This window comes from Vipera berus (genome assembly GCF_964194415.1).
Source record: "Vipera berus genome assembly, chromosome: 10".
NCBI classification, from domain to species: Eukaryota; Metazoa; Chordata; class Lepidosauria; order Squamata; family Viperidae; genus Vipera; species Vipera berus.
Genome location: NC_138213.1, coordinates 17,721,201 through 17,746,315, shown reverse-complemented (window position 1 = coordinate 17,746,315; position 25,115 = coordinate 17,721,201). Strand labels below are relative to the sequence as shown.

At 49.9% G+C, this 25,115-nt stretch overlaps 1 protein-coding gene across 1 annotated transcript in view; it reads left to right on the top strand.

The window, feature by feature from the left end:
* NECAB2 (N-terminal EF-hand calcium binding protein 2) overlaps window positions 1-24,895 on the top strand; it is a gene marked incomplete at both ends in the record, with an annotated part of 159,772 nt that extends 134,877 nt beyond the window's left edge. Inside the window, 5 exons of the mRNA XM_081336063.1 lie at window positions 1,913-1,969; window positions 15,986-16,098; window positions 21,933-22,010; window positions 24,124-24,215; window positions 24,867-24,895. Of these exons, the coding sequence (XP_081192189.1) occupies window positions 1,913-1,969; window positions 15,986-16,098; window positions 21,933-22,010; window positions 24,124-24,215; window positions 24,867-24,895 (369 nt within the window). The remainder of the gene's footprint in view (window positions 1-1,912; window positions 1,970-15,985; window positions 16,099-21,932; window positions 22,011-24,123; window positions 24,216-24,866) is intronic.
* Between the last annotated feature and the right edge of the window lie 220 nt (window positions 24,896-25,115).

The window sequence follows — 25,115 nt, the reverse complement described above, 5'->3', positions numbered from 1 at the left end:
GACACATATTAATCACAGATAACTAAGACACGTATCAGTATTAAAGTCTTGAAAAGAAAAAAAAGACTCTTTGTAGCATTTTCTAATTAATTGTCCATTTTCAAAGTTGCCTTTCTGAGGTCCATATCATTGGAGGCATGGTGAGAAGATAGTAGCCCGAACGGATAGGTTTCTGGGTGGCAAATCTCACGTAAAAACTGTAGGCACGCTCTTGTGCTTTTATATACATATTACAGAGACTAATCAAGCAGAGACTAAAAGAGAGTACGATATTTGTAACTCAGCATTCGATGGGTCCTTGGTGCCTTCTGAGCTTGGCTGTTTTCCTCCAGACATTTCATGACCCAACTAGGGAACGTCATCAGTGCGAGAAAGGAGTGGGGTTTGCTCTCTATGTACAAGTGGTTTGCTCTGTCAGTGTCGGTGGGGGTGTTCTTAGTGTTTCCCTGATTCCTCCTGTATGAACAAAACCCCTCTCCCTTCTAGCACTGATGTTACCTAGTTGGGTAATGAAATGTCTGCAGGAAAACAACCAAGTTTGAAGAGCACCAAACGCACCACAAGCAGAAACTGCAACATACTGTATGTTCTGTTAATTATTTTATTAAACACTATGGAATGCAGAGTGTCAGACTTGATTCGAAAAAGGTGCTTCAGAATTTGCCAAGGGAACCACATAATCCTGGAAAAGACATAGCTACTTTAAAGAGAAACAGGCAGTGCTTTCTTTTTCACAGCTGTGTGAAGTCAAATAAATATATACAAGGAAACATGCCTGAAGAGTTGTTTGAGACAGACTTTTGTGGGGTGCCTGATGCTCTTTGGGCTTGGTTGTTTTCTTGCAGACATTTAATTACCCAGCCGGGTAACGTCACCAGTGCAATAACATCAGCACTGATGACGTTACCTAGTGTGGTAATGAAATGTCTGCAAGAAAACTACCAAGGTCAGAGAACACCAAGGACCTCCCAGTCTTCTTCCTCTTCTTCTTCCTCCTCCTCCTCCTCCTCCTCCTCCTCTTCTTCTTCTTCTTCTTCTTCTTCCTCTTTCTCTTCCTCTTCCTCCTCCTCCTCCTCCTCCTCCTCTTCTTCTTCTTCTTCTTCTTCTTCTTCTTCTTCCTCTTCCTCTTCCTCTTCCTCTTCCTCCTCCTCCTCCTCCTCCTCCTCCTCCTCCTCCTCCTCCTCTTCTTCTTCTTCTTCTTCTTCTTCTTCTTCTTCTTCTTCTTCTTCTTCTTCTTCTTCTTCTTCTTCCTCCTCCTCCTCCTCCTCCTCCTCCTCCTCCTCCTCCTCCTCCTCTCCACAAAACCCACTCCCTTCTAGCACTGATGACGTTACCTAGTGTGGTAATGAAACGTCTGCAAGAAAACTACCAAGCTCAGAGAACACCAAGGACCCCACAGTTCAACCCTGAGCTACAAATATTCTCTTCTATTAAGACAGATTTGTCATCTCCATTGCTCTTTCTACATCTGCATGAGGGCTGTGAGCTTCAACACAACCCTGATCCTTTTTTCCTCCTGTTGTGCAGAGCAGATTTCCATCCCAGCAGGTCTATGTCTAATTTTTTTTCCCCCAAGCAAATATCTCCACCTAAAATGGTATCGTCTGTAAGTTCATAGCCCCCTGTTGCGGATGGTTGCATTTTCCCAAGGGAAAAGGGAAAAGCGTTCTTCTCCATCGGAAGTTCAGCCAAGGCGACTGATGAGTTTTAGTAATTGGGAGATTAGAAAGAACTTCTTGCTGGTCTAATGCCAATCTTATAGACTAGATCCAAAGCCTTTCATCGCTGATTAGCATCTCAGGTTTTCATGGGAGAAGTTACCAGCCAGCTGCTTTTTTTCCTTCTTTCTGTCTTCCCTCCCTGCTGTGTTTTCTTTCCATAAAAAGATTACTCGTAATTTTCTCCCCAACAGACTCTTTGGTTTGACCTGCATCAACGGCTGTCAGACAGTGAAAACACGGCATGTGCGGTGAGTGTCATTTTTTTTGTTTGTTTCATCTCATAGGGGGGTATTGGGATTGAGAAAGAACATTCTGCTATACAGGGGTTCTCTTTTTTGTGGGTGCCCCTTCCCTTTCAAAGGACAGTTAGCACTCAGCTTTCCATGCACGAAAGACCCAGGGTTGTTGGTCACTGAATGCTGTTGTGCTTAGTGTCAGGTCACTGATCAGGTGCCCAGGCAATTGGTTGTTTTGGATCCAGAGACAATAAGCACATCGGTAAATAAAGGGATTTAAGCTTTGGCATGCTGTTCTGGGCCACAGCTGCCCAAAAAGCCAAGGCAATCCTAGGCTGCATTAACAGAGAGATAGAATCTAGATCATGAGAAGTGTTACTACCACTTTATGAGGCCTTGGCAAGGCCACGCTTGGAATACTGCATCCAATTTTGCTCACTGTATTATAAAAACCATGTTGAGACTCTGGAAAGAGTTCAGACAAGAGCAACAAAGATGATTAGGGGACTGAAGGCTACACCACGTGAAGAACAGTTGCAGGAATTTTTTTTTTTTTTTTTTGCCGGCTCCAAAGATGGCGGACGCGCTGGGGAGAGCTCCGTAGCCCCCAACAGTAAGGCGTCCCCCCAGGAGCCCCCCAGGGATGTCAATGGACCCCTGGGGTGGGGCCAGAATTTCGGGCAGATGAGCTGGGCAATTATGCCGCCCGCTGCCTCCCGAAACAGCTGCAGGGGTGCCGGGACATCCCCGCCCCGCCGCCTGGGCCGTTGGCAACCGTTATAAACAGGGCCAGCACCTCCGCCCTGCCTCTACCGCTTGTCAAACTGCCGGGCAAGGGCGGCGCCTCCGGGGATCAGCTGTGCGGCGGAGGCCCCGGCGGCAAGGATGGCAGCGGCTGCGGCGACGACTTTCAAGCCCCCAGGCTGGTCGTTGATCCAGGGAGCCTGGCAACGGCGGTGGCGGTGGCGGCGGGGCGTCTCCAGGCCCGCCCCTGGCCATCCAAGAGGGGCCGGAGGCTCTGCTCTGCCCCGGCCCCCTGACCGGCTCCCGGGTGACGGCGGCGTCTCCGGGCTATCAGCGGAGACGCCGCGGACCAGCTGGACTAGCTGGGTGGCGGAGGCGGAGGCATCTTCGGCGGCGCCGGAGGTGAGAGACCCGCCCCTGGACCACGACAGCCATCGCAGCCATCCAGGAGGGGCCGGAGGCTCTGCTCTGCCCCGGCCCCCTGACCGGCTCCCGGGTGACGGCGGCGTCTCCGGGCTATCAGCGGAGACGCCGCGGACCAGCTGGACCAGCTGGGTGGCGGAGGCGGAGGCATCTTCGGCGGCGCCGGAGGTGAGAGACCCGCCCCTGGACCACGACAGCCATCGCAGCCATCCAGGAGGGGCCGGAGGCTCTGCTCTGCCCCGGCCCCCTGACCGGCTCCCGGGTGACGGCGGCGTCTCCGGGCTATCAGCGGAGACGCCGCGGACCAGCTGGCCCAGCTGGGTGGCGGAGGCGGAGGCTTCTTCGGGGGCGCCGGAGGTGAGAGACCCGCCCCTGGACCACGACAGCCATCGCAGCCATCCTGGAGGGGCCGGAGGCTCTGCTCTGCCCCGGCCCCCTGACCGGCTCCCGGGTGACGGCGGCGTCTCCGGGCTATCAGCGGAGACGCCGCGGACCAGCTGGACCAGCTGGGTGGCGGAGGCGGAGGCATCTTCGGCGGCGCCGGAGGTGAGAGACCCGCCCCTGGACCACGACAGCCATCGCAGCCATCCAGGAGGGGCCGGAGGCTCTGCTCTGCCCCGGCCCCCTGACCGGCTCCCGGGTGACGGCGGCGTCTCCGGGCTATCAGCGGAGACGCCGCGGACCAGCTGGCCCAGCTGGGTGGCGGAGGCGGAGGCTTCTTCGGGGCGCCGGAGGTGAGAGCCCCGCCCCTGGACCACGACAGCCATCGCAGCCATCCTGGAGGGGCCGGAGGCTCTGCTCTGCCCCGGCCCCCTGACCGGCTCCCGGGTGACGGCGGCGTCTCCGGGCTATCAGCGGAGATGCCGCGGACCAGCTGGACCAGCTGGGTGGCGGAGGCGGAGGCATCTTCGGCGGCGCCGGAGGTGAGAGACCCGCCCCTGGACCACGACAGCCATCGCAGCCATCCAGGAGGGGCCGGAGGCTCTGCTCTGCCCCGGCCCCCTGACCGGCTCCCGGGTGACGGCGGCGTCTCCGGGCTATCAGCGGAGACGCCGCGGACCAGCTGGACCAGCTGGGTGGCGGAGGCGGAGGCATCTTCGGCGGCGCCGGAGAGGAGAGACCCGCCCCTGGACCACGACAGCCATCGCAGCCATCCAGGAGGGGCCGGAGGCTCTGCTCTGCCCCGGCCCCCTGACCGGCTCCCGGGGACGGCGGCGTCTCCGGGCTATCGACGGAGACGCCGCGGACCAGCTGGACCAGCTGGGTGGCGGAGGCGGCGGCATCTTCGGCGGCGTCGGCGGCGAGAGGCCCTCCCCTGGACCACGACAGCCCTGGACCACGACAGCCGTCGCAGCCATCCAGGAGGGGCCGGAGGCTCTGCTCTGCCCCTGACCGGCTCCCGGGTGGCGGCGGCATCTTCGGCGGTGAGAGCCCAGCGAGCCCTGGTCCGCGGTCTCCTCCGATGCTGATCACCGGGCAAGGGCGGCGTCTCCGCAGATCAGCTGTGCGGCGGAGGCGCCGGCAACGAAACCAACAGCAGCAGCAGCGGGCAGCGGCGGCGTCTCCGAGGATCAAAGGAGGCGCCGCGGATCAGCTGGGCGGTGGAAGAGGCGGCAGCGAAGACGACGGCGGCCGGGACTGCTTCTCCAGGCCTAGTCGTTCGCCACCCAGGGGCCTTGACAGCGGCGGTAGCACTGACGGCGTGGCATCTCCAGCCCGCCCCCTGTACCGCTACGGCCGTTGCAACAATCCTGAGCGGGGCCGGAGCTGCTGTTTTCGCCTCGGCTGCCTAATCTGCTCCCGGATAGCGGCGGCGTCTCCGAGTGATCAAGGAGACGCCGCAGACCAGCTTTACAACGGTAGCGGCAGCAACGAAGACACGGGCGGTGAGGCAGCTGCTCTGGGCCCCGGTCGACCGTCCTCCGAGGGGCCTTGACAGAGGCCCTGACAGAGACGCTAGCAACAGCGGTGCGGCGTCTCGACCACCGTGGGCTGCTCCTGGACGGCGGTGCCTCCGAAAGATTCACACCAAAGGAGACGCTGGGCAATGGAGGCGACGGCGACGTGGGCCACGGCAGCAGCGAAAGCTTCTCCAGGCCCCGGCCGACCACCCTCACCAGGATCCCTCGACGCCGGCAAAAATGGACACGGCGTAGCGTCTCCGGCCTGCACTCTGAGCCGTTTCCAGCCACCCCGAATGGGTGCCAACGACTCCTCTATGCCCTGTACGACGGAAGCGGCGGCAACGAAGGCGAAGACGGCGGTGACAGCCTCTCTGGGCCTTAGACCGTTTTTGCCCAGGGGCCTCAGACAGCAGCGGTAGCGGCGGCGGCGAGGCATCTGCGGCCACCTCCTCGAGACACCTTGATCAGAGACGGCAACAGCAGGGGCATGACACCAGGGACTCCCATACCTCTGGGAGGCCACGCTCCGGACGGTCCCCAACCAATAGGGGCCATGGAGCTGCGGCCGAGAACAACGCCCAGAGGATCAGGGAGGGAACTGTTTGGGCGGCTGAACCACCAGAGCTGACGCCAATTAATGGATCCCTCCATCCTGCCTTCTGCCCACTCTCAATCATCCTTGCCCATTCTCTCCCCACAGGACATAACGGGCCTGGGTGCTAGCCACGGTGGCAGAGTGGCTGGGCCTTACACCTGCAACCCCATAGAGGTGAGAGCTCTATGGGGTATGCTTCACCCAGAGTACGTTCTGGACCACCTCCGGAAGCAGAGACACAACCCATCGTGAGAGGATGAGGAGTGGCCTGCTTCTGGGGGTTCGCCCGGCCAAGTGGCAGTGGCAGGGCGACGATCCAGAAACGCACCTACCCGACTCGACCCTCCTGCAAATTCACCATCCAGGGGACAGCCTTCCCGGAACCACCTGTGACTATGCTCGTTCAATACTCTAGCACAGTACTGCACGCCCTCAGGGGTTCCCCACTCTCCTGGGTGCGACCCGCCTGCATCACATCCAATCTTGATGACGGGCCCAACCACTGGGCCTCTGAGAGATGGCCGGGCAGGGTCAGGGGCCTCCAGCATAAGCCCAACAAGAGGCCCCTGATTAAGTTCTTAGTTAAGTTTTTTGTGGGGTTAGGGAGGGGGGAGGGAGAAGACTATGGTTGCGCGGGAAAGGCACGCCTTCCAGCCACCATAACGCATGCCAGGCCCACGGCCGTTCGCGACGGCGTACAACGAGGACCAGTCGCCGATAACACCCAGTGGCGTACTGACAAACGTCCCATCCCTAGGATGGTGGGGAATGGCAGAAGGTGCACAGACAGAGGGCCGTATCGTCACCGGGAGTGTCATCTCCGCTCTGTACAAGCGGTGAGACGCTCCGACCCTCTGTTCTCCCCCGGAGGACCCGGGAGCAAAGGTGCGCACCCTCCCATACTAAGGCTGGTCTACCTGAATGCAAGGTCCGTAGCTAACAAAGCTCACCTCATTCGTGACCTAGTGGAGAGTGAGCATGCGGACCTGGCCTGCATCACGGAAACCTGGCTGGGCCCAGAGGGGGGTGTTCCTCTGGTTGACCTCTGCCCGCCAGGTTTCCAGGTACTGCACCAGCCCCGGGCTCATGGGAGGGGCGGGGGAGTGGCAGTTATCATCAGGGAATCCCTCAGCCCGCGAGAGACCACCGTCCCTCAGATGGTCGGGTGTGAGTCTCTCCTACTGAGATACGGCCCAGGGGCGCAGTTGGGCCTGCTGCTGGCGTACCTACCACCTAATCGTGCAGCGGCGGCCCTACCCGAGCTACTCGATGTCCTCTCAGGGTTGGTGGTTGAATTCCCAAGACTCATGGTCTTGGGCGACTTTAATCTACCGTCCCTGGGAGGATCGTCCGAACTGGCTCGGGAGTTCATGGCTTCCATGGCGGCCATGGACCTGTTGCAAATAATTTCTGGGCCGACTCATGAGAGAGGCCACAACCCAGACTTGGTGTTCTTGTCTGGACGGTGCCGTGATGATATCGGTGGGGGTGCCACAACTGTTACGCCCCTGTCATGGACCGATCACCACCTCCTGCGGCTAGACTTCCCCCTTGCCACCCCCCACCGTGGGTGCACGGTGCCAGTCAGATGGTACCGCCCTAGGCGCCTAATGGACCCTGATAAGTTCCAGGCAGCGCTTAGGGACACGCATGCACCCCCTGCTCACAGCTCGGCGGATGCCTTAGTGGAAGCCTGGGAAAAGGCAGCCACGGAGGCTCTGGACTGAGTTGTACCCTTGCGGCCTCTGACCCGGCGCAGATCCCAGCGAGCCCCATGGTTCACCGAGGAGCTCCGGGAGATGAAGCGTCGGAGACGGGGCCTAGAGAGCCGTTGGAGATCCAGTCGATCCGAATCCGACCGATTGCGACTAAGAATCCTCACCAGGTCTTATCTCGCTGCGATAAGGGTGGCAAAATCCAACTACTTTTCCACCCTCATCGCGTCCGCAGATAATCGCCCGGCTGCCTTGTTCAGGGTGACTCGCTCCCTATTAAACCAAGAGGTGAGGGAGGAACCCTTGCAGGGTCGAGCCGAGGAATTTGGTCAATATCTGCTGGATAAAATTGCTCGGATTCGAACTGGCCTGGACTCCAACTGGGCTGAGATGGAAGAACAAGACATGGACAGTCTTGTTGACGTCATCTGGGAAGAATTTGATCCTGTAACTCCTAAGGAAGTGGACAGGATTATGAGAAGGTTGAGCTCCTCCACATGCTTACTGGACCCGTGCCCTTCCTGGCTGGCCTATGCAGCTCGAGAGGGGACACGAGGCTGGTTCCTAGCGGTCATCTCTGCTTCTCTGAGTGAGGGTCACTTCCCCACCGCCTTGAAGGAGGCGGTGGTGAGACCTCTCCTCAAGAAGCCCACCTTGGACCCATCCTCTTTGAATAACTTTCGTCCAGTCTCCAATCTTCGCTTCCTTGCGAAGGTTGTTGAGAGCGTGGTGGCGCACCAACTTCCTCAGATCCTGGATGAAGCGGTTTATCTAGACCCGTACCAATCGGGTTTCAGGCCGGGCTACAGCACGGAGACGGCATTGGTCGCTCTGATGAATGATCTCTGGAGAGCCCGGGACAGGGGCCATTCCTCTGTCCTAGTCTTATTAGACCTCTCGGCGGCTTTCGATACCATCGACCATGGTATCTTGCTGCGACGCCTCAGGGGACTGGGAGTGGGAGGCACGGTTCTGCGTTGGTTCTCCTCCTTTCTCCAGGGTCGCTCGCAGTCGGTGCTGACAGGGGGACAGAGGTCGACCCCGAGGCCTCTCGCTTGCGGAGTCCCTCAGGGGTCGGTCCTCTCGCCTCTCCTGTTCAACATCTACATGAAACCGCTGGGTGAGATCATTCGCAGTTTTGGAGTAGGGTACCATCAGTATGCTGATGACACCCAGCTTTTTATCTCAACTCCAAACAATATCAGTGATGCCCTAGACGTGATGTCCCGCTGCCTGAAAGCGGTCCGGGAATGGATGGGGAGAAACAGGCTTCAACTGAACCCGGACAAGACTGAATGGCTGTACGTACCGGCAAGCCAGGATATTCAGAACGTCCCACTGCTTAACATTGGGGACAAGTTACTTCCCCCTGTTGATAGGGCCCGCAACCTGGATGTCCTCCTAGACTTGCAGCTCTCCCTGGAAGACCACATAGGAGCTGTGACCAAGGGGGCCTTCTCCCGGGTTCGACTAGTTCGCCAACTACGGCCTTATCTGGACCTGGATTCCTTACGTACAGTCACCCATGCCCTTGTGACCTCTCGCCTAGACTATTGTAACGCTCTCTACATGGGGCTGCCCTTGAGATCCACTCGGAAGCTTCAACTGGTGCAAAGTGCGGCGGCACGGACACTCTTGGGAGCCTCCCGATACTCCCATATCACACCTCTCCTCCGTGCGCTGCACTGGCTTCCGGTTGCCTTCCGTGTGAAGTTCAAGGTGCTAACAATGACATACAAAGCCCTACATGGCATGGGTCCGGACTACCTACGGGAGCACCTTCTGCCAATGTCAGCACCCCACCATCCTGTGCGCTCCCACAGAGAGGGCCTCCTCAGGGTGCCACCGCTCAAGGAATGTCGGCTGGTGGCCCCCAGGGGGAGGGCATTCTCAGTGGGTGCGCCAGCCCTCTGGAACAGCTTACCAACCGAAATCCGGATGGCCCCTGAACTCCGTACCTTCCGTCGCGACTTAAAAACTTTCCTGTTCCAGCAGTCCGGCCTGGCATGATAGCGTTAATTGGGGTCCCAGTTGTTTTCATTAGTGTTTCTTACTATTTTTATTGTTCAATCTGTATACATTCCTTCCTCTGTACACCGCCCCGAGTCCCTCGGGAGAAGGGCGGTTTATAAAAACTAATAAATAAATAAATAAATAAATAAATAAATAAATAAATAAATAAATAAATAAATAAATAAATAAATAAATAAATAAATAAATAAATAAATAAATAAATAAATAAATAAATAAATAAATAAATGTCTAGTCTAATGAAAAGAATGACCAGGGGGTGACATGACAGCAGTGTTCCAATATCTGAGGGGCTGCCACAAAGAAGAGGGAGGGTCCACCTCTTCTCCAAAGCACCAGAGGGCAGGACAAGAAACAATGGATGGAAACTAATCAAGGAGAGAAGCAACCTAGAACTAAGGAGGAATTTCCTGACAGTGAGAACAATCAACCAGTGGAACGGCTTGCCTTCAGAAGTTGTGGGTGCTCCATCACTGAAGGCTTTTGAGAAGAGACTGGACAGCCATTTGTCTCTATTGTTAACGCAAGCAAACGGAGTTACAAGCATACAGTAACATAAAAAAAAACATACATGCGAGCAAAATGACTCTCTCATAAGCTGCCAGGAACTCCTTAATAATGATAGCAGAGATACCCCATGGGTAGGTCAAATATTTCCACAGTACCCAGTGCTAAGTTCCATGCAAAAGCTTCCAACTAACAAACTCTGAGACTTTTAGAATAAGAAAAGCAATGAAGCAACGTGAAGATTCCCATCCCCTTTATTCGGTAAACATGGGGGGGGGGGAAACAAGCAGGCTAGCTGAGAATCAGCTCGGAACCTCTAGACCACCTCATGGACTTTAAGATGTGTGGACTTGAACTCCCAGAATTCCCCAGCCACCTTAAAGTCTCTGAGGTTAAGAAACTCTGCTCTAGACTTTTCTTAATATGTAAAGGTAAAGGTAAAAGTTCCCCCGCACATACGTGCTAGTCGTTTCCAACTCTAGGGGCTGGTGCTCATCTCCATTTCAAAGCTGAAGAGCCAGCGTTTGTCCGAGGACGTCTCCGTGGTCATGTGGCCGGCATGACTAGACGCCAAAGGCGCACAGAACGCTGTTACCTTCCCACCGTAGTGGTCCCTATTTTTCTACTTGCATTTTTATGTGCTTTCGAACTGCTAGGTTGGCAGAAGCTGGGATGAGTAACAGGTGCTCACTCTGTTACGCGGCACTCGGGATTCCACCCGTCAAACTGCCCACCTTCTGATCGACAAGCTTAGCGTTGCGATAACAATGGTCTTCTGCATTGCCACTACAAATGCCTGGTCAGAGATGGGTTTGTTTTTCATGGAGTGTATACAATTTTGGGCCAGAGACGGGGGTTGTTGGTTTTTTTTGTTTTTTTTAATGGAATGTACACAATTTTTCTAAACCGTAAATCCACCTGGGAATGGCGGTACAACAGTGCTGCAAATAAACATTAACTAACTGATGAATCGATTCAAAGCCAAGGGCTCAGGGGTTCCCACGCTTAAAATGTTGAAATGCTTTTGAGTGCTGATGTTTTCATTTTTAGGGTTTTCGAAAATTTTCACAGCAGTTTTTAGAGGAATGTTTTGTTTTTGGCCTGAAGACGGGGTCAATGCTCCATCTCTCCTGAACTTCACAACCCGATGCTTTCAAAAATCATTTCTGCCACATTGGTTTGCCTTGCATATTTAAGGAACTTTCCATTAGTAAGGATTCACCAGTAAAACTAATCATAGAAGAACTTAGGAACATGTTGTGCTTTGGTTTTCCTGAAGATCTAGCTTTAAAAAAAAAAAGAGTCAGGAAAAACACACAAGTTAGGATATGTTTCCTAAGTTTCGTGAATAAAGCAGTCATTGCATTGTCAGAATATGAGGTATATATATCGTGCTTGATTAAGTCTTGATTGTGTATTGCCAAATGACTCCGACGTTCAACCACAGCCTCTTCCCTTATCCTTGGTGACAGTTATCGGTTAAATTTGAAAATAATAAGCTTTGAAATACTGAGTTTGCTGCCATCTCATCACAGGAATGATGTGAAAAGATGAGAACTTCCAGTTAGTTGTCAGAGTGACTGATAAGAAAACCTTCTCTTTTAAAAAAAAATAGATTTAAGCAGGTTTGATCCTGGATATTTGATCTCTGATTAAAAAAATGTTTTTAATTAAAACACTTGCAACTACTAACTCAGCTAACAATTTAAGGGCTAAACTAGAAAACTGTGTTGACAAACTAATGAAGACATATCTAAAGGCTGGTCACTGTAGGGTATTTTAACACTATCTTGGAGTTAAATAATGGTTCCCTTTACAAATGTTTTATAAACAGGTTAAAGCTATTTTCATTTCAGATGTGGGCATCTATCTGGGGTTTATTTATCAACCTTTGCTTTCTGGGATTATTTTTTTGTGTTGTATACTGTTTTGATTAGCTATTAATTATTACCATTTTTTTTAAAAAAATATGTCCTTTAAAAACGGGGCAGGTTTTAAGAACTATAAAATGAATGAAGATATACGAGGATCCTTTTTGGAATCCACCACTCTGCTTTAACAAAACAAGAGTTAACTGTGGTGGTTGGTTCAAATGAATCCAAAGATGGATTTACTTTTATCTTGACAATGTACCAAGAAGAGGGATTAAAAAATGGCATTTGAAGGAAAAAAGCTCTCTAATGATATTGTGTGCTTGGTAAATGAAGTTAGTTCTTCCCCTAAAACTGATCATTCCTGGATGTTCATTTAAAGATAGTTAAATGGGTGCCCTTAAGATTTCTAGTATAAATGGCACTATTAGTAGTGAAGAATGCTAAGTTAAGAGTCTGGAGCTCAGAGCAAGCATTGGGAATTCTCAATAACATCCTACATTTAAAACGGGATTACAGAAGAGAAATCAACTAAGACGGTTATTGGCCCCAAGTTGACACATCAGCTCAACTTGGGGCCTATCCCATAATAATAGTAACCAAGATCCCAAGCCAAATTGATGGTTTAAACCAAGGGTAGGCATCCTTGGCTCTTTTATGACTCGTGGACTTCAACTCCCAGACGGTCAAGACAGTCGCCAAAGGGGATCACAGAACCCCTGCGACCGTCATAAATGCAGGCCAGTAGCCAAGTATCCAAGTTTTGATCACGTGACCCTGGGGATATTGCAACAGTCGTAAGTGTGAAAAACAGTCATAAGTCACTTTTTTCAGTGCCGTTGTAACTTGGAACAGTCACTAAGCGAATTGTTGTAACTCAAGGAGTATAGAAAGCCATCCCAAGAGAAGAGCAAAAAAAACCTCAAATGGATTGAAAAAAATCTTGTTTCTTCCTTAAAAAAATGAAAACTTTAAAAAAAAATGAAGAACTCTAAAGCTTTAATTAAAAAAAAGAGGACTCAGCCGAAGGGGGAAAAAAACTGGCATAGAGTAATAGAAGCAGATAAAAATAAAAAGAATATGGCCTTTGGGATTAATATCGTGTTCCACCCAGCAAAATATAACCAGAGTAGCAAGTATAATTTCCGCACACCTAGAGGAAGAAAATGAAGCATTTAGTGGAATCTCATAAGGATCTGACGCAACCAGTTTCCTCCTTGGAAATCAATAAACCATTAACTTTATTGACGAAAGGAAACTAATAGTTGGGAATGGATTCTAGCTGAGCTATTAAAAGCCGAAACCAACCGGTGAGCCTCTGCATTCACTCTTCAGTTTTCACTCAAACAGATCAAAATCTACAGTTATCCAAAGGCTGGCCTCATTCTGGCACTATTCTGGTCTGCGAAAAATAAAAATAAAAATGTTTATTTCTATTGGTGACCAGCTTTGAGATATGAGCAACGTTAAATTTGTAAAAATTGCTTTTCTAAACAAATATAGTTGCTTATGATTAAGGAGGGAGGCAGAGAAGCAGAGAAGGAGAGAAGCAACCTGGAACTAAGGAGAAACCTCCCAACAGTGAGAACAATGAACCAGTGGAACTACCTGCCTCCAGAAGTGGTGAATGCTCCAACAGTGGAATTTTTTAAGAGGAGACTGGACAGCCATTTGTCTGAAATGGTACAGGGTTTTCTACCCAAACAGGGGGTTGGACTAGATGACCTCCAAGGTCCCTTCCAACTCTGTTGTTGTTATTCACAGCTGAAATATAAAAACAGACCTGGCCAGATTGCTTTTATTCTCTCCAACTGCTCCTCAATTCAATCACCCGTGTACAGGTAGTCCTTGACTTACAACAGTTCATTCGAACTTACAATAGCACTGAAAACAGTGACTTATGACCATTTTTCACACTTACAATCATTACAACATCCTCACGGTTATATGATCAAAATTCAGACGCTTGACAACTGACTCACATTTATGACGGTCGCAGTGTCCCAGGGTCGCGTGATCCCCTTTGGCGACCTTCTGACAAGCAATGGGGGAAGCCAGATTCGCTTAATAATTGTTTTACTAACAACTGAAGCGATTCACTTAACAACTGCGGCAAGAAAGGTCATAAAATGGGGCAAAGTTCACTTCACAAATATCCCACTTAGAGCCAATTTTGGGCTCAGTTGTGGGATTTTTTTAAAAAAAGGAGAAGCCCCCCCTTTTTTTAATTCCAACTTATATGGAAGGATAATACCTCTCTAAAAGAAAAGGATGAGTTTTGAAAAATGTCTTATTGTGTCCTTTCCCCCCCCCCATTAACTCTTTGGCTAGCTGTGCATCATTTTTATTCATTATTCATTTATTGCTTGGACTGTGACTTACAAAATCAATCTTATTTTTGGAGATATGCTAGATCCCACCCCATAAATTTACCACACAGGCTGGATTCACACCTCATTATTCTGCAGACTGGTTTGGAAAATCAATTTAATTCGGTGAGGCATGGTTAATCTGCCTCCTTTTCAACTCCCCTCAGATCTATTTTATCTCTCAGGGCTTGCTGAGATCTGAAGATCCTTGGTATTCTGAAGAAGATTCCTATCATATATTTGGGGTGGAATGATAGAATAATCAAGGGGTCTCCAAGAATACGTCAGGATACCACCTGAAGTCCTACCTCAGCCCCACCGTTAGTGATCTGGGGACAAAACACTCTTCCTCTTAATCTCGCCCACTTCCCCAAAATTTATTTCTAAGGACAAAATGGTGGCTGGGAAGTTGGTAAATTCCCAAGGTCTTTTTGAGCTCCTGGGATGGAAAAAAAAGGGGATGAAGACCAGAGAAGAAAAGAAGGAAATGAAGTGAGAACATCGTCTCTTCTTGACCGTCAGTAATTTCCTGATGATATCTTGCTGACTAGAAACACCAGAAATGAGGTCGAATGAAGTTGGGAAAAGCTAATCGGGAACTTTGGGGAGGAGTGAAAGAACAGAAGCTATGGGGTGTGCAAGGCAGATGGGCTTTCTTGTAGGGCAAAGGGGAGAGACAGAGATAATGTTCCCTACATTCCAGAAATCTGGATTTGAATATTGTCCTCTTTCCCCAGTCTTCTCACTGGTCCCCATCCACCCACTTTTGGGAGGTGAAACAAGATAAATGTTGAACAGATGCTGGCAAGCTGTGAGAGCAACTTAACTTTTAATTTTACTTAGCATAACTTGGAAGGCAGTCAGGAATTTTCTTCTTGAAGCAAAAAGATTTTTTTTCCCCTGTTCAGGACTGCTGTTCCCTGCTATAATTTTTGAAGGCCTTAGAAGAACATTGTTGTCTTAGAAAATGTCTTGGAATTATAAGTTATGCCTATAGCCAACAACATCATGGGCTCCACATGTAGCCTACAGTAATATGTATGGCTAGCGTATAGTCAAGGCTATGGTCTTCCCAGTTGCAATGTATGGCATTGAAAGTTGGACCATAAAAAAGGCTGAGCACCAAAGAATTGAGGCCTTTGAACTATGGTGCTGGAGAAGACTCCTGTGAGTCCCTTGGACTGCAAGGCCTTCAAACCGGTCAGTCCTAGAGGAGATCAACCCTGACTGCTCTTTAGAAGGCCAGATCCTGAAGCTAAAACTGAAATACTTTGGCCACCTAATGAGAAGGAAGGACTCACTGGAGAAGAGCCTCATGCTGGGAAAGGTTGAGGGCAAGAGAAGAAGGGGACGACAGAGAATGAGGTGGCTGGATGGAGTCACTGAAGCAGTAGGCGTGAGCTTAAATGGACTCCAGAAGATGGTAGAGGACAGGAAGGCCTGGAGGAACGTTGTCCATGGGGTTGCGATGGGTCAGACACGACTTCGCAGCTAACAACAAGCAGATCACAGCAATGGATACTGAACTGACCACATTTCTGGGTTCACCCAATATATTGAACCATAAACTAACCAAACAAGTTGAGTTCACCCAATATGACCTAAGTTGTAGCAATGTTAGCTTGCTGCGCAAATACAACCTTTAAGTTTTCGTGTCATCCTGGTGTCCCCCATCACCCAAGTCACCCAGGAAGCATCGTCGAACTTGAAATAAATTCTCCAAAATGTGGAGAATTAGGTTTAGTGGGGGTGGGAGGGAAATAGAGACTTTCTGGATAGAGGAGGAAAAGATTTAAGAAATAGTGCAATTCCCACAGCATTTTAATCCTTTTCTTCTTTGTTTTCTGTGATCTCTGTGTGGTACTTTAGTATCTTCTCTTGGTACGGAGTGAAATGTCCGTTTCCCAGAAGCACCTGGGAGAATTCTGTGCCTCCCTTAAGCAGTACTTGAAGACGGTGGCTGGAGAACAGGACTGCTTCCAGTAAGTAGGACTTGACCTCTACAGGGACTGGTGACATGGCACCTTCTGGAGAACATACAGTCTTGCTTAATATCTTGCAATGGCTTGATTGGCCGTTCAAAACAAAAAACAAACAAAAAGGTATAGTATAGGTGGTACCTTGCTCAATAGTAGCAACTGTGAGAGGGATCTCGGAGTCCTAGTGGACAATCACTTCAATATGAGCCAGCAGTGTGCTGCAGCTGCCAAAAAAGCCAACACAGTGCTAGGCTGCATAGAATCAAGATCACCTGAAGTACTAATACCACTTTACAAGGCCTTGGTAAGGCCACACTTGGAATACTGCATCCAGTTTTGGTCACCACGATGTAAAAAAGATGTTGAGACTCCAGGAAGAGTGCAGAGAAGAGCAACAAAGATGATTGGGGGACTGGAGGCTAAAACATATAGGGAACGGTTGCTGGAATTGGGTATGTGTAGTTTAATGAAGAGAAAGGTGAGGGGGGACATGATAGCCGTGTTCCAATATCTCAGGGGCTGCCCCAAAGAAGAGGGAGTCAAGCTATTCTCCAAAGCACCTGAAAGCAGGAGAAGAAGCAACGGATGGAAACTAATCAAGGAGAGAAGCAACCTAGAACTAAGGAGAAACTTCCTGACAGAACAATTAATCAGTGGAACAACCTGCCTCCAAAAGTTGTGGGTGTTCCAACACTGGAAGTTTTTAAGAAGAGACTGGCCAGCCACTTGTCTGAAACAGTATAGGGTTTCCTGCCTGAGCAGGGGGTTGGACTAGACGACCTCCAAGGTCCCTTCCAACTTCTTCTTCTTCTTCTTCTCATTATTATTATTTTTTTATTATTATTATTATTGTTGTTGTTGTTGTTGTTGTTGTTGTTGTTATTATTATTATTATTATTATTTATAAAAAAGATTGGTTCCCCTTAGCTTTTAGAAAAGATGTAAATGGAACAATAGAATAACTTGCCTTCAGAAGTTGTGGGTGCTCCATTGTTGAAGGCTTTCAAAAGAGGCTGGATAATCATGAAGTGATATAGGATCTCCTGCTGGAGCAGGGGTTTGGACTAGAGGACCTCCAAGGTCCCTTCCAACTGTATTATTCTGTGTTCTGTGCCCTGGTAGAAAGGAAAACCTGCAAGGGGGGGAAGGCCGCACCCCTGGGGTTTCTGAAAGGATGGTGTGTGTGTGTGTGTGTGTGTGTGTGTGCTGTGGGACTTATTCGGATTGCCCTTTAATGCCAAGCAATGTCATTTCCATGTTCCAAACCAATTCACAAAGAAGAAATGGATTCGTTTTTGAGTTTGGGCACTTCTTTGCACATTCCGCTGAATCAAAAGGCAAATATTACATATTTAAATAATTAGAGAGAGAGAGACTACCTTAATGGATTTTAAAATAGTGACAATTTTTTGGGCAACAAGTGAAAGGGGAAAGGTGTGGGAGAAGCAAGCGTCGCCAAAAACGGAACGAGTCTTCTACGTATTAATAACATTCATTGGATAAAAAATGCCAAATCCAGTTCCAAATATCTGGCTGGCTGTGTGAGCAACCGTAATAATAATTGAGTTCGCCATCCAACTTAACCCCGTGTAACCAGTAAGTGCTGGAGGGATCCAGTGGTCAAAAGGATTGGAGGATCAGGATTCCCTGAAGTCTTAGAAACAGCCTGAATTCACACAACAGCCTTATTCTACTGCAGAGCTAAGCGATTGCCTACATTTTTGCAGTACATCCAATTATAAGGAAATTAATCTTCTAAACACGCTCCCAACCCACTCATGGTCCATCTTCCTCCTCTCCCCCTCCCCCTCCCCCATTCCCCTCTCTGTCACTCTACCCCTCCCCTCCCTGTCTCCTTCACTTCCTCCTTCCCCTCCCTCTCCCTCACCCCCTCCCATCTCCCCCTTTCCTCTTCCTCCTCACCATGACCCCCTCATGTCCCTCCCCTTCTTTATCCCCCTCCCTTATCTTTACTCCAGCTCCCATTCCCTCACTTTCCCCCTCCCCTCCCCTACCCCTTTCCCCTTCTCCCTTCCCATGTCCCACTCCCTCATACTCCCCCTTTCATGCCTGTCCCACTGTCCCTCCCCATCTCCTTCGCTCTCCCCTTTCCCTTCCTTCTCCTCCTGCCCTCCCCCTCCCTCCCTTCCTCTCTCGCTGCCCCTCCCTTTCCCTCTTTTCATTCCTCTCTCTCCCTCCGGCTCTCCTGCCCTTCCCTGTCCCTCCCCTCTCCTCCTCTCTCCCTCTCTCCCTTCTTTTTCCTCCCCCTCCGCTACTTGCCCTCCCTTCCCCCCTCACTGACCCCCTCCCCTTTCCCTCTCCTTTGCTTTCCCTCCGTTCCCCTCCCTCCGTCTCTCTTCCCCTCTCCATTTCTCTCTTTTCCTCCCTTCCCCCTCCCTCTCCTCTCCCTAATCCTCTCATGATCTATCTCTCCCTCCCTATCCCTCCTCCCTCTTTCCCTCTTTCTCCCTCCCTCTCCCCTTCCCCCTCTCCCCTTTTTTCCTTCCCCTTCTCCCTCCCCATTCCCCTCCCTGTCCCTGTTTCCCCTCTTCCTCTCCCTCTTCCTCCCTCTCCATCTCCCCGACTTCCCCCCTTCTCCTGACCCTCAGCCTCACCCCCATCCTCACCGTCACCCTCGCCCTCCTCCTGATCCCAAACCGAACTCCCGCCTTGGCTTACCCCGCTGATAGCTGGCTCCAAAGAAAGGGGAGGTCCCCCAGACCTCTCCGGGAGCTCCTCTGAAGGCCAGCCTGGCCCTCGAGGGGCACCTTCACTCGGAGAACTGAGAACTGGCAGAAACTGACAGTTGAGCCTGCAGGTGTGAGGTCATAAAGCCACCAGAATGCCCAGGGAGATGACCCGCCTCCCTTTATCCTCCTATCAGAGGTCGCCTGCTCCCCCTTCTCTACCTACAGCCAGGGGTGGGCAACCTTGGCTCTTTTATTTATTTATTATTTATTTATTTCGATTTATATACCGCCCTTTTCCCGAAGGACTCAGGGCGGTTTACAGGGCAAATTCGTGGACTTCAACTCCCAGAATTCCTGAGCCAGCATGGGGGAACTATGGTCCCTTCATGACTTGTGGACTTCAACTCCCAGAATTCCTGAGCCAGCATGGCTCAGTTCAGAAACCTCTCCCTTTTCCCTCAGTGTGGCTGGCTCAGGAATTCTGGGAGTTGAAGTCCACGAGTCATAAAAGAGCCAAGGTTGCCTACCCCTGGCCTACACCAAAGCCAGGCAAACCTCTCTAAGAAGCTACCAAACCAATCACTCAAAGCTGCCCGTTTCTCATTTCTTGCTCCGAAGGGCGAGAGAGCTCTTTTGAGTGTAGACTACTTCTTCCCACAGAAGCTCTGCTGGGCTAGTTTTCTGAACAAAACTGGTCAACTTCTCGTCTGATTCCCTTTCCGTTGCCATGATTTTTTTTTTGTTTTACCCCAAGCACCCCTTTGTCTTGGGCGATCTACCATTCTGGATTTAAGGTTTAGCATGCTGGAGAACCCACCTTGGTCTTGGGAAACATAATTTGGCCGGCAGAAGAAATGGAACCCAATCTCTGATCTTAAAGACGCAGAGGAGGGGAATTCCTGCCTTGTCTTTCTCTAGTATTTGGACTTTGGCACACAGAAGAAAAAGGAGGGATGAAGTCTAATGAAAAGAAGGACCGGGGTGACAGGAGTGTGGTGTTCCAAGATTTGGGATGCTGCCACGAAGAAGATGGGGTGGGGGTAGGCCTATATTCCAAAGCACCTAGAAGGCAGGACAAGAAGCAATGGATGGAAACGAATCAAGAAGAGAAGCAACCTGGAACTAAGGAGAAAATCCAGGCAGGAGATTCTTTACCATTTCAGACAAATGGCTGTCCAGGCTCTTCATAAAAGCCTCCAGCGATGGGACACCCACAACTTCTAGAGGCAAGTCGTTCCACTAATTCAGGGGTCTTCAAAGTTAGCCCTTTTATGACTTATGGACTTCAACTCCCAGAATTCCTCAGCCAGGCATGCTGGCTGAGGAATTCTGGGAGTTGAAGTCCACAAGTCACAAAAGGGTCAAGTTTGAAGACCCCTGCACTAATTGATTGTTTTCACTGCCAGGACATTCCTCCTTAGTACTAGTTTGGTGACCCTGGTTTTGGACAACAGATTTAATGACATTTTGCCAGCAAACTGTGGTTGGCATCTTTCCAAAAGCATGGTGGCCTGCTATGCATTGCTCAGTTGCTCCTTCCTTAGGAATACACTGTAAACATAACTTCAGGGATGTTTTTCTCTGCAGCTCCAAGCTGGATCCGGACCGCTTTTGAATTTCATGCTTTCTCTTGCCAGTTTCTTGCCGTACTCTTAAATTGGGCCTAATTTTCTTCAGTTTTCAGAGAGTTGTTCTGCTGATGGACAGATAGGCAGACCCAGTCCCAAACTCCTTGCCCGATTGATTGATTTAATCAGGATAAGCAGAATAACGGAATTAGAAGGGACCGTGGAGGTCTTCTAGACCAACCCCCTGCTCAAAGCAGGAGACCAACCAATTGGTGTCATCGCCCATCTCGATGTACAACTTTTCCCCCATGTTCTGTTGAGTTGCAAAGAATCAAAAGGACTCAGGAACAGAATATCTAAGGGAAGAGCTGGTTTCTGAAGCTTGCTTGTTCTTCAGCAGCAAGGAGAAGCTTCATTAATCCCCTAAACTTTAATCAGGTAACACAATTGACTGGGAGACAGTTGTGTAGCTCTCCACGGTAGAGCTCCTTTTCCAATCCTCACGCTGTTTGTGCCCTTTTTTAACTTGGGGGAAAAATATCGCTTTAATTAAACGATCTTTGCTCCCTCTTTTTTTTTAATAACCAGAATAAGAGTGCCCGTCTCCAATATCATGTCTGTTTCAAAGAAAACCTTTGGGCTCCATCAACATGATTAGAAAATAATGTTTGCAGGGCCAGGAGAAGCTAGAATGCAACAGGAAGCCTCACTTTGATCTCTCGCTGTTGTTAATTTTGGTTTAATTTTCCTCAATGGAGTTGTAAGGGAACAATTGGATCGTGACAACAGTTAGCGAGAACGCCCACAGCTCTCAAAACGTGTAAAATGCACCCAACACTCCGGAAGGTTTGGTGGATACTGTTGACCCACATCACTTGGGTTGCTTATGTCTAGTGCACACAGACTTCAACTTATAACTGCAGTCGGGACCAGAATTTCTACCGCTATGCAAGCGAGTTAAGTGATTCACATCTAACTGTACCGCCCTTTTTGCCACAGTTGTTAAGTGAATCACTGCAATTAAGGGAACCGCAAAGCCATTAAGGGAATCCAGCTTCCCGCCCCCCCCCCCATTGACCCTGCTTGTCAGAAGCCAACTGGGAAGATCACAAACGACAAATCAGATGACCTCGGGATGCCGCAACCGTCGCAAATGCGTGCCCTTTTGCCAAACACCCAAATTCTGATCACACAACCGTGGGGAGGCCGGAGTTGTACGTGCAAGAAGCCGTCACTTTTGTCAGTGCCGTTGCAACTTTGGGTCACTGAGTGAACCGTTGCAAATTGAGGACCGTCTGTAGTATTGAACGTGACAGAGGAAGCCACTTCTCGGGTGAGTTTACTTACCCAGGTTATCAGTCAAAGCGAGGGTAACTGCATTCACACAAAGTTTCCTTGGCTTGCTGGGAGGGGGTTGGGGGGGGAAAGAAGGCTGCAGCTTACGCTGTTTTGTACATCCAACCTGTTTCGTTCATTTTGGGCTGACGAATCATCAAGACGTGGTGTTTTTGTTTTGCTTTTTAACAGATGGTTTCCCCTGCTTTTAATTATTGACCCAAATGTGTTTCCTTTGTTGCAGCATCACCGCAGTGAGGCTTCCTGACGGGGTCACTTTCATTGTCTACGAGTTCTGGGAGAATGAGGAAGACTGGAAGAGGTAAAACGACAACCGTAACTGCTGTCTCGATCTATCTGCTGTTTTTCCAGTCTCAGCTTTTGCTCCCTTTTGTTCAAGCAGCCCTTCTAGACTCACGGCTCTCCTTAGAAGATCATATAGGAGCTGTGACTAGGGGGGCCTTCGCCCAGGTTCGCCTGGTGCGCCAGTTGCGGCCCTATCTAGACCGGGATGCCTTGCGTACAGTCACTCATGCGCTCGTGACCTCTCGTTTGGACTACTGCAACGCTCTCTACATGGGGCTGCCCTTGAGGACCACTCGGAGGCTCCAACTGGTGCAGAATGCAGCCGCGCGAGTGGTGTTGGGGGTCTCCCGATACTCCCATGTTACACCTCTGCTCCACGAGCTGCATTGGCTGCCAGTTGCCCTCCGGGTGAGATTCAAGGTGCTGGTAATGACCTATAAAGCCCTAAATGGCTTGGGTCCAGATTACCTATGGCAGCACCTGCTGCCGACGTCAACTTCCCTCTGTCCAGTGCACTCCCACAGAGTGGGCCTCCTCAGGGTGCCTCCGATCAGAGAATGTCGATTGGTGGCCCCCAGGGGGAGGGCGTTCTCTGTGGGTGCGCCAGACCTATGGAACCGCTTGCCAGTTGAGCTCCGGACGGCCCCCAACCTTCGCTCCTTCCGGCGGGATCTAAAAACCTATTTATTTGAGCAAGCCGGCCTGGTCTGATGGGTTTGGGGTTGGATCTAATTTTAACATAGTTTTAATTATTGTATTATATTGGGCATAATTATTTAATTCTTTTAACCTCTTTTTTAACTTTTGTATTTATATTCTGATATTTATTGCCCTGTACACCGCCCTGATTCCTTCGGGAGAAGGGCGGTATAAAAATTTAATAAATAAATAAATGCCCTGAGTTAAGAAACCAGCTGGAGTTCTTCTCCCTCCTTCTCCTTTCCTTACAAACAAAGAGGTTGAGAGTCTAGAAAAAGTGCAGAGAAGTGCAACCAAGATGATTAGGGGACAGGAGGCTAAACCGTGTGAAGAAGGGTTGCAGGAACCGGGCATGGCTAGTCTAGTGAAGAGGAGGACCAGGGGAGACATGATAGCAGAGTTCCAGCATTTGAGGGGGTCTCACAGAGAGGAGGGGATCAGCCTATTTTCCAAAGCAGCTGAAGGCCAGACAAGGAACAATGGACGATAACTGGTCAAGGAGAGATTCAGCCTGGAAATAAGGAGAAATTTCCTGATTGTGAGTGTTATGTACTGAGCTTTGGGGAATACCTTATCACGTGTACGCTGGAAAGCTAACGGTTCTCCAGCAAAACTGATAGGACTTTCCCAGTTCAGGCTGCAGTTAACTTGGCGGGAATGATGGGTTCAATCTGATTGGTTGTTAAGACTATGAGAGACTATATAAAGACTGCATGGCTACCCCAGTGCTTTTTTTGTAAAAGAAAAAGGTGCCGGAACTCACACATGTCATACAACCCACCTTGCCTACACTACATGGTGCCGGAACTCCATTCTGAGCGTTCTATGAGAAAAAAAGCCCTGGATACCCCTAACCCCCAGTACAGTTATAGTTATGAATAAAGCAAGTGTTCTTCTGTACTCATCTGCCTGGCGTCTTTCCTGCTCATCTGAACCTGAAACATAGTGAGAACCAATGGAACAGAATTTGCCTTCAGAAGTTGTGGGAGCTTCATCACTGGAGGCCTTCAAGAAGAGGCTGGACTGACACCTGTCAGAAATGGTGTAGGGTCTCCTGCTTGGGGGGGGCGTTGAAACTGATGACCTACAAGATCCCTTCCAACTTGGTGGAGCAGTGGGCTAATGCCTCCTTAAGTAACACCAGCTGCCTGCAATTAGTGCAGGTTCGAGTCCCACCAGGCTCAAGGTTGACTCAGCCTTCCATCCTTCCGAGGTAGGTAAAATGAGGACCCAGATTGTTGGGGGCAATAAGCTGACTTTGTAAAAATGCCGCTGGGGGGGGCGAAAGCCCTAATAAGCAGGCATATACATAGAATGAAGGCTACTGCTAAGCTTATAAGCCGCCCTGAGTCTTCGGAGAATGGTGGGATATAAATGGGATTAAAATAAAATAAAATAAATTAAACTCTGTTACTCTCTTATCTCCACAGACACCTCCAGAGTCCTGTCTGTAAAAGCTTCCAGCATGTAAAAGTGGATACGCTGAATCAGCCAGAAGGAGTTTCCACCGTGTCGGTGCCAGGTCTGAACCCTAAGATTGTGACAACACTAAGATCTAGTGTGGCCTTGGTGTGGAGACAGGGCTTTGCATGTCTGAATAGTTGGATAAAAATAAATGCTTCCTTGGAAATTAGCTTGAATCCTGACACATCCCTCGTTTTCTTGACCATGGAATAGAAGGTGGCCTGGTATTGCCTTCTTCCAGGGTGACTGTTCAGTTCACCATTATAGATACAACACTGGCTTTTCTTGGTGGTCTCCCATCTTATTACTAACCGTAGCTGATTCTGCTTAGCTTTTACGTACCTAGAAAGCCTGGGTTTGGCTGAAGCCACAGCACATAATACCAACTCAAAGTGGAAGAGACTTGTTCACTGTACAAGATTGCATTGAAGTTTTGAAGGCCAAAATGGGCTGGGTCAGCTTTACGAGGCTGAGTTCCCACAACATGCTGAAACGGGTTGGACTGGAACCCGACAGTTCATGGCTCAAGGGGGCCCTGTCACTGTCTAACAGGCTGTGTGAAGGAGATTGTCATGGAAGGACATGTCTTGAGTAGACATTCCAAGTAATGTAACCATGGGGATGGTATTTTGTTTAACCTGGATTTAGATGTTGGGTGAAGCCAGCCTTGCTTGCAGACCTTTATGGACCATGTCTCTTTTCATTGTAGCTGCCTGGTGCACCCTCAACCGGGACTGAACTGGAGAAGACAGTGTCCCAAAGGGAAGTTCAGATGGGTCCCTTTCTCCTTGCCTGGCGGGTGCCAACGTCTTTTCCTCTCTTTGGCAGAGAAGCACACTCTTACCTTTTCTAATAACTTTGTTACCAGTGTCGTCTCTTCTCCCTCCCTCCCTTTCTTCCAATGCATTTCTGTCTAGAAATGAGATTTGTTTGCTCTCTAAAGTGAAGGAAGGAACAA